Genomic DNA, 11,897 nt, shown 5'->3' with positions numbered 1-11,897 from the left:
CCAAACAAAGACTAAAACGTAAAGGAGAAATGAACGATAACTGATGTGGCGTATGAAACAATGGCTGGTTGCTATGCTCCCATTCCGAGTCAAGTTTTTGATACGAAACGATTTCCCAAGGATTTAATTTCACATTTAACATGTAAAAGTTTGATGTGTAGAAAGTGGATGTATTTGTTTAGATAAACAAACTACTGGAAGCAGTTATTAAGCTACCATTTAAGCAAATTACGGGATTTTTATTTCTCAAATCGCCCTCCAGAGAGAGTCCCGACCCAGAATGCATTTTGACAAGGTCTTTGAAAAAGCGGCGCGGCTAATTCAAGATGGCGGAGATGGACCAGCTGTTAGACGAGAGTGAGTAACAACACAAATTCAAGGAGTTTTGCATTGTAAACAAGCAGCAGTCCCGCGGTGGTAAAATAAATAACTGGCCAAAACCCGATATCGCTGACCATGTAATGGCTATCATAGGTTCTGCGCGGACTTCATAAGCTCATTTTAGACGCAAACAGACACCGGGTCTGTCTAAGTCAGCTAACGCTTGTTAGCGCGAGAGGCTAACCATGGCTAATGTTGGAGTTGAACAAGTTACTCTAGCCCAACTGGGTGAACAAATAACGTTAGCTTAGCCCCGAGCTAACGTCTGCTAACCTTAGATCGCGTATAGCAGGAACAAAAAGGCTGCCGCTACGCCACTAGCTGCTAACAAGCTATCTGTTTTGCTGGACTTATTTTCTATTTTATTGATTTATTTTAGTTTTCCATGACACTTTCATCATTTTTAGCGTTCCTTCACCCTGGTTATAGTTATGTGTTATGTATCATTATTGATCTTGTGAAGGGAAACTTGCCAGTTCATTTGTCTGTTTACACCTGAAACGGTCTCTGGGAACTTACCTAATGTAAATAACGTTATTTTACAGCTCATAGCTTAGCTTGTCTGGCTCATGTGTAGATACGAATTGCCCACAGCTGATGTTACACCCGTGTCTGACAGCTCCAGTTGGGGGTAAAGGCCTAACCGAGTCCGCTAGCTTTATTTTTAATTCCTGTTCACCTGCCTGGCTGCTGTCAGTGTTTAAAGCACCATCTTACTGATTCTGCGACAGGTGAAATGAGCGTAACTTAAAAAGGAGAACACTGGCAAATAATATTTATCAAAGTTGCACCGTTTTAGATTTCGTCTATGTGGTGTTGCTTTTTTATGCTTTTTAATGCTCTACAGTAATGTAGCCTAAATTGTTATCTTCCTCAGGTTCCTCAGCAGAGGCACTCGTCAGTCTTAAAGGTATGGATTCCCTTGTATTTATGCTTTTTACTGTTTACAAATATACTGGGTGCTTCGGAAACGTTGACTCGAATTCCTCACTATATCGATTAGACCTGTGTCAGATCACGTTGGTCAGAGCTCTGTAATAGTTTCTAATTGCAAGCTTACATGGCATAATGGTCCTGTTATTGTTTGCATGTGATTTTTGTCTGTTGGTAAAGGGTTGTTAAGATATAATTACTGATTTAGAAACTGTTTTTGGTGTTCTTGTATATAAATATGTTGGTATTCTCACAGAGGGCAGTTTGTCCAACACTCTGAATGAGAAAAACAGCTTCCCTCGAGCTCACAACACCAGGGGACGGCATTCCTCTGTCACAATGGACACGGTAAGTTAATGCAATAAAAGCAATGAAAACTTCGAAAACAAAGAGAATCTGTTACACACGTTGCTTTAATTACTAATATGAAAAATATGGTATAGTGGTTAACATAGTCACCTTACTCCATAATTATGCTTCAGTGGGAAATTTGTGCCATAACTATGTCATAACAGGAAATCCCTCTAAAACCCTATGATGAAACCCTAAGGCATGACATGACGCACACCTCCACTGAAACGGAACTAAATGTGGTGTCAGTGTAAGCCGCAGCTATTGTAATTGACCTGTTCAGTACCATTGATTCCTCCTGATGCATTTCCGGCTACTTTTTTGCCACGGTTTTGGAATTTTTCAGTGAAAGAATACCAATCATGTCAAAGCTGCACCAGATCAAGTACTATCCACTGTGGTGACCCGTTGGGAAATAAGGGAGCAGTTCAGTGTATCTTTTCTTTCCTTTTAGCAACCAAGAAGTTAATTATTACAATGCAGTAATACAGGGTTTGATATTTAAAAAAAAATCACAATTATTTCTTCTTAAAATGAAAAGAAAGAAAGTCACTTCATCTTATGTGAGAGAGCTATGGCCGAAAATGGTAATGTATGGATATATCGTTAGTGTATGCATAGTTACTGCCCTTTGCTCATCTTAGCAGCATAGTTAAGTCTTTTGCAGTTCTGTTTACATCTCAGGAGTTGATTTTCTTACCTCCATTAAGTTGTTTCATGCCAGTGTAATGTGATGTGGAACTGGAAGGAAAATGCATTTCATCTCATTTTGCATGAATGGGGGTCTTTACATTTACTTAGATATTATTTCAGAACCTGTGTATTATACATGAGAGTTCCCAGAGTAACATTTGTGTTAGCCAGGCTATTTATAACGCAACATGCCAGAATTTCTACTGCTAATAGACGCCTAATATGGAGAATGCCACAATGTTATTTATAGATTGTTGGTAATATTTTGAATTTACATTGTTCTTGCAGCCTACACGGAGCTCGAAGCGGAGCCGTTTGTTTCGAGATGAAGATGAGCCACCGCAGCAGCGTCTTCCGTCCAGATCTCCACGGAGGAGCCAGAGAGTCACCACCACACCACAGGTAATGATTGCATTCTTCCTTACGATCACGTATATATTGCAGTTAATACATTTTCCTGGTAATGCTCCAGTTAGCACTGTTCATATTAAACTTTAAGATAATTGTGTCACCTGTGCAGTTTACGAGGCCCAAGATTAAAAGTAAAGTAAATTGTGTGTGAAAATAGTGCACTATTTGCACTATTTGCCTATTTGCACTACTCTGCCTGGTTTACACTCAATGTCATTTACCCTTACCTGAATATTGTATATTGTATATTGCATAGCTTTCTTGTTAAATTGTATTGTATTTATTTAAATTTTTACTTTTTAATTATTTTATTTGCATTTTTTATTCACTCTCTTATATTTAAATGTTCATTTGCTATTTCATCTAGGGTTTGAGAGTAACGGAATTTCTATCCTCTGTATGTCCTGTACATGTGGCAGAATTGACAAATAAAGTTGACTTTGACTTTGACTTTTGACTTTGAAAAGTGCTCATCCACTTGGATTACTTGTGACGAGATATATTACACTCGGGTGTTTGAAAGTTTTCGTAGTATAAAAGTTCAACTTTGTTTGAGGTTTGTTTTGGTCCAAAAGCTATCTGTTTATACCTGACCTGTTTTTGGTACGAGTGTCTTCAAAGAGTTGAACATCATGTCAACATTAAAATAAGATAAAATGTGAGTCCAAATTATAGCTAATAACTTAAATTTAACATAAAAATCAATCAATAGCCAAAAGAATAAGATAGAGTTTAACTTTGGATATCCATATGTGTATATGAATAAACATACGCATATACACACACAAATATATAAAATCTAAACTAGAATTTTTTAAAAAGGCTCCTTGCGGGGTAATGTGAGTTTCAAAGGTTATGCTTTCTGACCAAGTTGGTGTGCCTGAGATTGAATAAGTTCATCATATCTCTACAGCATAACAGAATATGATTTGTCTAATGTAACCCTTTCCAAAGGAGTTCTTTAAAATGCCTACCATATTGTTGTTTATGAAATGACTGTTGTTTTAATGGTTTTCCTCACAGAAATTTTCTAACATCGTGACACCAGATAAGAAGGCTTCCCAGAAAATAGGGCTGAGATTAAGAAACCTGCTGAAACTGCCCAAAGCTCACAAATGGTGCATCTATGAATGGTTTTATTCCAATATTGACAGGTAAAGTCTGATTTTTATTTATTTATTTATTTTTGTTCCCTGATGAGTACACATAAATAAATGAGATAAAAAATAAGTTACCCACACATAACTGGTCTTAATTCAGCTTATCACGTTAGTCAAAAGCAAATTGGTAATTATAAAACTGTTACTGTTGCTTCTCTTTCTTCCAGGCCTCTTTTCGAGGGTGACAATGAGTTCTGCCTGTGTCTTAAGGAGACTTTCCCCAACCTGAAAACAAGAAAGCTAACCAGAGTTGAGTGGGGTACAATAAGGAGGTTGATGGGGAAACCTCGACGGTACGCTGTGATTTTTACATAAGTGTTTGGAACAGTTTCCTTATGGACTTGATGTGTCAGGACAAAAAGAACTGGCATTACATTGCTGTGCTCTTTTGTCCCTTCAAGGTGTTCATCTGCATTCTTTGCTGAAGAGCGAACAGCATTGAGGCAGAAACGGCAGAAAATGCGGCTGCTGCAGCAAAGAAAACTAACTGACGTGTCAAACTGCAAAGATCTTCCTGATGAAATCCCTCTGCCTCTCATCATAGGAACCAAAGTCACCGGTAAGATGACTGAAGTGAGCGCAAGATTTTCAGATGAGCTGCAGTGTTGCATTTTACATTTTTCTGCTTTGCACTTTCAAAAGATATATTCATGGAATTGAACTTAAGAGGTAGAGAAGTTATTTTATCTGTCCCCTGATCTATCGGCCATTTTTGGGGAGAATTTAAGGATGACCTAATTAGATCAGTTTTACTGTGATTTGCCTCACAAAACGCAGGTTTGGTCATGATTTAAGAACTAATATGCTAATTATGGCACAAATGAAAACGGATCCCTCAAAGGTCAAGTTGAATGATTTTTAATCCAAAAGGTCAATGGTTAGCTCGACTGTGATGAGATGACGTTTCATAGAAACGTTATTTTCTATGAAACAAAAAGTGTGTCCATATGCTAATTTGAGGTGCCCACCTTGAAATTGTGGTGATTGTACAGATCTTTTGTAGTATAGCAACGCATATTTGAAGGATTGTCTACACTCTGTTGCTTTATCAGTTGACTTTATTGGCGAGCATAAACAAGGAATTGCTAAATTCCTTCAAAGTTGAAGGACTGCAGTATTTCCTGACAAATACTGTTTTAATAGGGACATAAACAACACACTAGACATTTAGGTCTCATATCAAATATAAAGACATTTTTCAGCCGACAAAAAGAGGGCTCACACACAGATTTTTTTCCACGGCCACCTAGAGTTGAGAAAGTTGAACAACAAGAGCACAAGACATTGAACAAATCAATCATTTTAAAATATGGTACTGGAGTTGAATTTGATCAAAACTATGGACAATTAAAGGACCAAGAAATCAAGCCAACAACATCTTTGGATGGACAAATAGCAAAGCGTCTACTTGGCTATTTCAGACACCAAATGAATCTGTACTCGTAAAAAGTCAGATCCTTTTAATGGTGTGGTGTAGGCTGTATCAGACTCCATATGTGAATAATTAATTTATTTGTTATTTATTTATTCAGGTTTAAATCAAGTGCATTTATCTTTGTTCTACAGCTCGTCTCCGAGGACTCCATGATGGGCTGTTCACAGGGCAGATTGATGCAGTAGACACCAGTGCCGCCACCTATCGTGTCACCTTTGACCGCACTGGCCTGGGAACTCACACTGTGCCTGATTATGAAGTCCTGGTAAACACTTTAAGTTAACTCTCATAAAAGCTTCACTCTCAGTGTGATTTTGCCACTCAGGAGAAGAAGAAGAAATGCCAATAGCTGTATCGTAGGAATTTCACAGGTCATATTATTAACCATCTTATTGTAATTTTCTTTTCCAGAGCAATGAACCTAATGAGACCATGCCCATTTCAGCCTTTGCCCAGAAGCATCGGTCAGCACGCTATATGCAAAGCCTCATGACTCCGCCTAGAGGGCCCTATCCCTCTGCTACCACTCCTGTCCATATGGTATTCTGAAACTACATTTACTACCATTTGTGGATTTGCTGACACGTTTGGCCATATTCGAGTTTTGTTTTTTCTTTTTTTTTCTTTTTTTTGTTGTTTTCAAATAACTGCTTTGTTTGGCCTACTATACACTATACGTTTTATACATTAATGCTAATCAGTGGGTAGACTGAACAATTCCAAGCTGGGCTAGTGGCGCAATCACTTAATTCCCCCTTAGAAGCTGATTCCTCTGTAAAAAAAGCCAGTGAAACCTTTGCCGGACACCTTTTTCACAGCTGTGTATCTGTTTGCCCATCTAAAAACAGATTTCAAATGAAGATTGTTGATCTAAGTGGCCTTTTTTTTTTAAACAACAGGACAATGACCCTCTTATCACCCAGTCACCGTGGAGGAACAAACTGCCTGGTGCTGAAGGAGATACACTGGGAGGATTTCCTGTCAATTTCCTGGTCCAAGTGGTAAGGAATTCCTGTCAAATTGAAAACTAAAAAGGTGACGTCCTTCAATGTAGTTCTAATGCTTTGTCTTGTTTTTCTGTCCATTATTAGACAAGACTGTCCAAAATCCTCATGATCAAAAAAGAGCACATCAAGCACTTGAAAGAAATGAATACAGAAGCTGAGAAGCTGGTAAAGTCATTATAGTTAAGTTACTTTAAAACATGTTAAATGCTTCTGAAATATCCACATCAAGCTTACCTGAGCTATGTTTTTGTTTTGTGTTCAGAAGTCATACTCGATGCCTATTGATCTGGACTTCCAGAAGCGATATGCTACCACCGTGCTTGAGCTGGAGCAGCTAAATAAAGATCTGAACAAGGTTCTTCATGAAGTTCAGCAGTACTGCTGTGAAGTAAGTGAAAAGGCACACTTACACTTAAACTTGAAATATTTTATTGCAGTATCTGATAATTCTAGCATGTTTTTTTTTCTTGTTAGTCAGGAACGAGTAAGGAAACAAATGAGTAAGAGAGCCTTGTGTTAAACATCAGTGTACATCTTTCCAGCTCGCTCCTGATCAGGGCATGGTTCCAGCAGACCATCCCACAGAGCTGCGGAGGCGTAGTGAAGAAGAGGCCCAGCAGATGGTGCAAATGCGCATCAACGCCATGAAGGATGGGCAGCAGAGTGTGGCAAATCCCAGCCTCACACACCTCATCTCCCGTCTCACTGCTCTGCTCCTACAGATCAAGGTAGAAGATGTATTTTTATCACAAGTGTGTCAGGATGATAGGAGAGGATGTTAGGATGTCACACTCTGTGTGCAAGAAAACAATTTGTTTGAAATTCAATGCACAAATTTAGAGCTTCGCAGCAGTAATTTGTTAAGAAATGTTGAACTTCAAGTATATAATACAATATATGTTTTATCAATTAATCAGTAAATATAATATAATGCATCCATGACTTCTGATTTGATTACCTGTTAATCATTCATTCTCCTGGCTTGTCTCAGTGTTTGGCAGATGGCGGGGATCTGAATTCATTTGAGTTTAAATCTCTAACAGACTCTCTCAATGACATCAAAGCATCGATTGATCCCTCCAACCTCAGGTAAAGGACCAAATAGTGTTTCCATCCATTTCTAACAAAAGAGCAAGAATGACTGTTTTTAAGACAAAACTGAATATTTTTCTCCTTTATTATCTGTGAATCTCAAAACTCCCAAAATAGTGTAACTGTTAAAACAGTATAATCTCATATTTCATGGCTTTTCCTAAAATAGGATTATTCATAGTGCAGCTATGTGGTATAAAAATAAATAACTTTCTCATTAGTTTTACTGGAGTCATTTTGATTCCCACTGAAGTCTATGCAAACTGCTGCATGTTGCTGAGCAACACACAACATTTACACACTTTGATGTGAATGATAATGTAAAATGAGCCAGAGCTAGCTGCATGTGATTGACAGATAACTATTTAGGGCATTTGGTTAGATCAAAATATTTACAGCAGAGCTGAACAGGGTGGGATGTTGAGTGTATGGCAGGACGTGGAGAACCGGGCAGGTTGTTGGCTGTGCCGAGCAGCATGGGAACCCTAGCTGAACTGATCACAGAGTCTAGACTGTGGAGACTATTCAGAACAATTACAAAGTAAAAGTCAGAGTAAGAGAGCAGAACTGAGGAGGGCTGCAGTTCTTTTACAATAATTAATTTACTAAAATCGGTTTGTTTTAGCTAGCTGCAAAGTTTGTTTATAATGTAGGCAGTGACCTGTCAATTTCACAGCGAGGCTATTCTTTTTATACACACTTTATTTTAACTAATACAACATGTATTCTGAAATTTCCAAAATAATTTTGATGTGTTATGGTGTTGTTTGTTGTATCATTTGCTTATTGGTGGATGCTAAAATCTATTTTTCCTTTCTAAGATATATGATGAAATAACAAATTACAATTATCTGCAATCTGTTTAGTGGTTCATACATTTGCTGAACAAGCAAAAGTTGCTGATGTTGCAGGACCACCTGGTTGTTCCGTTGTTAACTGTTCTTCATAACTTTGGTTATTTTTCTGCATTTCCAGTTGCTTCCAGAATAACGTTGAGATCCATGTGGCACACATCCAGAGTGGCCTTAGTCAGCTGGGCAATTTGCATGCATTCGCTGCCAACAACACCAATGCAGTCTGAGTACCTGCATCGTCCCGCCCACGCACAGGTGCATGTACACACACGGAAGTGCGGTATATCCATGTTTGTCTTGTGAAATGGTGCTTTCACCTGGACTGTTAAAGGACTACAAAGAAGGCTCATGTCGATGCTGTGGATCTTCAATTTGAGTTCTTCCCAGATTTCCTCAAGTTTTGATCGGAATGGAGAGAAGAATGCTGAATATTTTACCCACAAGCTTTTGTTGTATCAAAATGTTTGTGCACCCAACTGAATGAACACAAACCCGAAAGAGTCTTAAAGCTTTTTGCCACGCTCCACATTTCCAAAATATTAAAACTGTTATTTATTTGGTTTCACGTGCCAAACATAAGGTTTTAACAGTTTTTATTGTCCGTATTTATTTATTTTTGAGTAGGTGTGTATGGTTATGCAACAATATTTTGCTATTTCTGATGTTTCCCTCTGTAAGTTGTGTGTTCTGTTGCTCCTTTAATGATAAGTACAGGGGAACGCGAAGGAATGTTTTATAATTAAAAAGTTATTGTAGATAATTGTACAATATCTGATTATTAGGAATATTGTCAGCCTTTCCGCTGTGTATTCTGAAATGGCTTTTGTAATTTTGTGCACACTGAAGAGTTTTTTTTTTTTCAGTATTTTTTTATAAAGGAGAACTCTGGGGTTTTGATCTTAAGTGTTTTCATATTTTACATCGGCTGTTGCTGCAACACCCCCCACACTAAGTCTGCATCACTGACCTTTAAACCCCGTCAACAGTTCTTTCCTAGATATTCTCCTTTTTTTTTCAGTTTTTGTAAAGTTGTATATGAGAGTGCCCCCAGGCAGTTGTATATAAATGTTTTTGTCTTTTTATATTAAACATAATATTGAAAAGCAGGTTTTGGCTTTATCGTTTTATTTATTAACAAACAAACAAATTCATACGAAACAAATAAACGTCTTTTTTTTTTTTTTAATATATATATAGTTTTAAAATAAATACACTCTCACACCTCTTATGATACGTGTAGCTTTTGTAATGCATCACATAAAGCCACTGAAGCTTGCCATTGCTTCATTTTCCCAATCAGAATCCGAGTCGGAGAAGTCCTGCATCTTTCTGGCGGGGATCTGGGAAAAGTGATCGAACCTGTCTCCGCTGGCCCTCGCCTGCGGATACTGCATTTGGCATCTGTTATCCTTAGATGATGATGGTGTGCTGAAGGGGTTCTGCGTTGGGATGGGAGGAATCACAACTTTCATCTCTGGTCCAATGGTTTTGTTTGGTGGGAAATTGTCATACTCCACCAAAACCTTTGGAGCTTGGCTGTTGGTCATGTTGGCGTCCATGTTTGTCTGGTGCTCTCTCCTGGGATAGAGAGGGACACTGCAGCTCGAGGTGCCAGCACTCTGCTTGTGTCGCTGCATGTGCTCTGGATTCATTCTGGCGCCCTCCTTGTCGTAGATGTGGGAGGCAGATACTTGGGCGTAGCTGCTGGGTTTGCTTGGAAGAGTGTTCCTGTGGGTGTCCTCGATGCCTTGTAGGTGCACTGTAGACCTGAAACTTTCCTCTAGTCCAAAACCACCCATCTGATGTACTTCAGCACTGTGAAGATTGTCACAAACTGCAATGGAGAGGGGGGAAAAAACAAAACTAAGCAACATGTTTTAGAATGTAGAAAAAAGAAGCCACAAACTTGAAGTTAAAACTACAATGAGTGACACTGAGCAGGCTTGCCCTGATGTTAGAGAGAGTGAGTGAGTGAGTGAGTGAGTATGTGACCACAAAACTAGTGAGTAAAGCTAATAGCTACCTTTTTCCGGAGCCATCCTGTTCTGGACTTGGATAAAGGGACCAGCTGCTGGCGTGCTGCTGACCTTTGTAGACGTTGATGAGCTAACCTGGCGACGAGACTTGGCCCTTCTGTTCTGAAACCACACCTACAATTTTGGAAATCCGTTAATTCACATCTTACCACTCCATAAATCCAATTTTACCACAAGTGTGGAGTAGCCAAGAGTTTCCTGTGATCTTAAGTGACTGTGTTTGCCCTTTGACCCTGCAAAATAAATCAACCAATTCAAGAAAGTGTGGCGTTTAAACCGGACTTCACCTGAATTCTGGACTCCGGCAGCCCAGTCAGAGCCTCCAGTCTCTCCCGTAGGAAGATGTCGGGATATTTAGTGTCGTTGTAAACTTTCTCCAGCACCTTGATTTGCTGTTGGGTGAAATTGGTCCTCTTTCTCCTGTGGGTCAGCATTGCCACGCATTTGTCCGCCCTGGGAACAGGATTTGCGGGGTTGAAGTAGTTTCCACCGTCTGGAGGTCCACATGCTGAAAAGAAGACGCAGGCGCAATTTAGTTATCATTGCGTAAGTTGAGCTCTGAGGCAGCTGTTAGGCCGGTATTTGAAAATTAACTTTTTGTTGGGGTTAATGATCCCAGAGCCACCAACCTGGATTCACGGCGTTGTTCATCTGCAGAGGCCCTTCGTGATACATGTGGAACTGGTTCGCCTCCCCGACGCGCATATTCCCCTGAACTGCAGACATCCTTTCCGCTTTATCCCCGGTGACTGACTGACTGAGCTTGAGATCCGTGCGCTCGCTGGATTTAAATCCTCCTGTGATCAAAGGTAAAGCTGTCTAGATGTGTGAATGGGTCTGCCATCGGGGCCGACCGGCACTGCAGCGGCCGTGCAGCAACTTCAGACGTCTGCGGGCCAGCAGAGGTGTGAAGCAATCACACCTGGAACGATGGTCCTGCCGCAGGTCTGTTTAAAGGAGTTTTAATGGAATCTGCACGCTCAATACACATCGGCAGAGAAAACATTTATCCGCTTTGGCATGGATGAAGCAATAATGGACCCTCAGCCTTCAAAGGGAGAAAGACGGAAACGGCAATTTCCCCAAAAAGGTGGAGGAGTTCAAAGGACTATACCAGGACGCTGTGAGAAAACAGATATAAGCGCAAGCATTAGGTTTTTATTATTATTAATCTAACTCAAAACAGGGCATGATTTAATAATTATGTATACCCAACAAGACTGGCTCTTTATACAGGTTATTCTGCATCATGCCAGCATCCCAGAGTATCCCAAAGCCTAAAAACCACCAACAACAAAAACAAAACAAAGCTGTCAATAAAATCTGAAACTGCAGAAACACTGTTAAAAGGATGACTTCTTACGCCATATAAAAACCCTTTTGTTAGATAGCAAAACATTTATTGCCATCTATAACTGCTATTGAAGAATTTTCCTGGCAGTAAACTTTATTGAAGTGAATTTGCTGTTATATGTGACATTAGTTTGCTTCAGTGACAGTAAGAACAATCAGTTCTGCAATAGACCTTTAGTCCAAGTATAGAG

At 39.4% G+C, this 11,897-nt stretch overlaps 2 protein-coding genes across 4 annotated transcripts; one reads left to right on the top strand and one right to left on the bottom strand.

Annotated features, from left to right (window-relative positions):
* Nucleotides 1–67: 67 nt before the first annotated feature.
* On the top strand, nt 68–9,405 carry lin9 (lin-9 DREAM MuvB core complex component). Of its 3 annotated transcripts, none has more exons than XM_005914502.2 (15): nt 68–357; nt 1,259–1,291; nt 1,571–1,662; nt 2,647–2,760; nt 3,793–3,923; nt 4,097–4,222; nt 4,331–4,488; nt 5,496–5,629; nt 5,776–5,904; nt 6,264–6,365; nt 6,456–6,536; nt 6,634–6,759; nt 6,914–7,099; nt 7,363–7,460; nt 8,439–9,404. In XM_005914502.2, the coding sequence occupies exons 1-15, from the start codon at nt 327–329 to the stop codon at nt 8,542–8,544; spliced, it is 1,647 nt and encodes a 548-aa protein (XP_005914564.1). In that variant the 5' UTR covers nt 68–326; the 3' UTR covers nt 8,545–9,404. The 3 variants fall into 3 exon arrangements, with proteins under 3 accessions (XP_005914564.1, XP_005914565.1, XP_005914566.1); XM_005914503.3 differs by lacking the exon at nt 68–357 and adding an exon at nt 370–905; XM_005914504.3 differs by lacking the exon at nt 68–357 and adding an exon at nt 1,025–1,112 and having other exon boundaries at nt 8,439–9,405.
* A 42-nt stretch (nt 9,406–9,447) lies between these two features.
* Nucleotides 9,448–11,276, bottom strand: mixl1 (Mix paired-like homeobox). Its single transcript, XM_005914507.3, has 4 exons — nt 10,983–11,276; nt 10,641–10,861; nt 10,341–10,467; nt 9,448–10,151 (listed from the first exon to the last, which is right to left on the bottom strand). Exons 1-4 carry the CDS (start codon nt 11,077–11,079, stop codon nt 9,571–9,573), a joined length of 1,026 nt encoding a protein of 341 aa, XP_005914569.1. The 5' UTR covers nt 11,080–11,276; the 3' UTR covers nt 9,448–9,570.
* Between the last annotated feature and the right edge of the window lie 621 nt (nt 11,277–11,897).

This window comes from Haplochromis burtoni, unplaced genomic scaffold, assembly GCF_018398535.1.
Source record: "Haplochromis burtoni strain Fernald_Lab_line unplaced genomic scaffold, NCSU_Asbu1 Contig_8, whole genome shotgun sequence".
Lineage (NCBI taxonomy): Eukaryota > Metazoa > Chordata > Actinopteri > Cichliformes > Cichlidae > Haplochromis > Haplochromis burtoni.
Note: the sequence above shows the minus strand (reverse complement) of the source record. Positions and strands in the feature narration are given on the sequence as shown.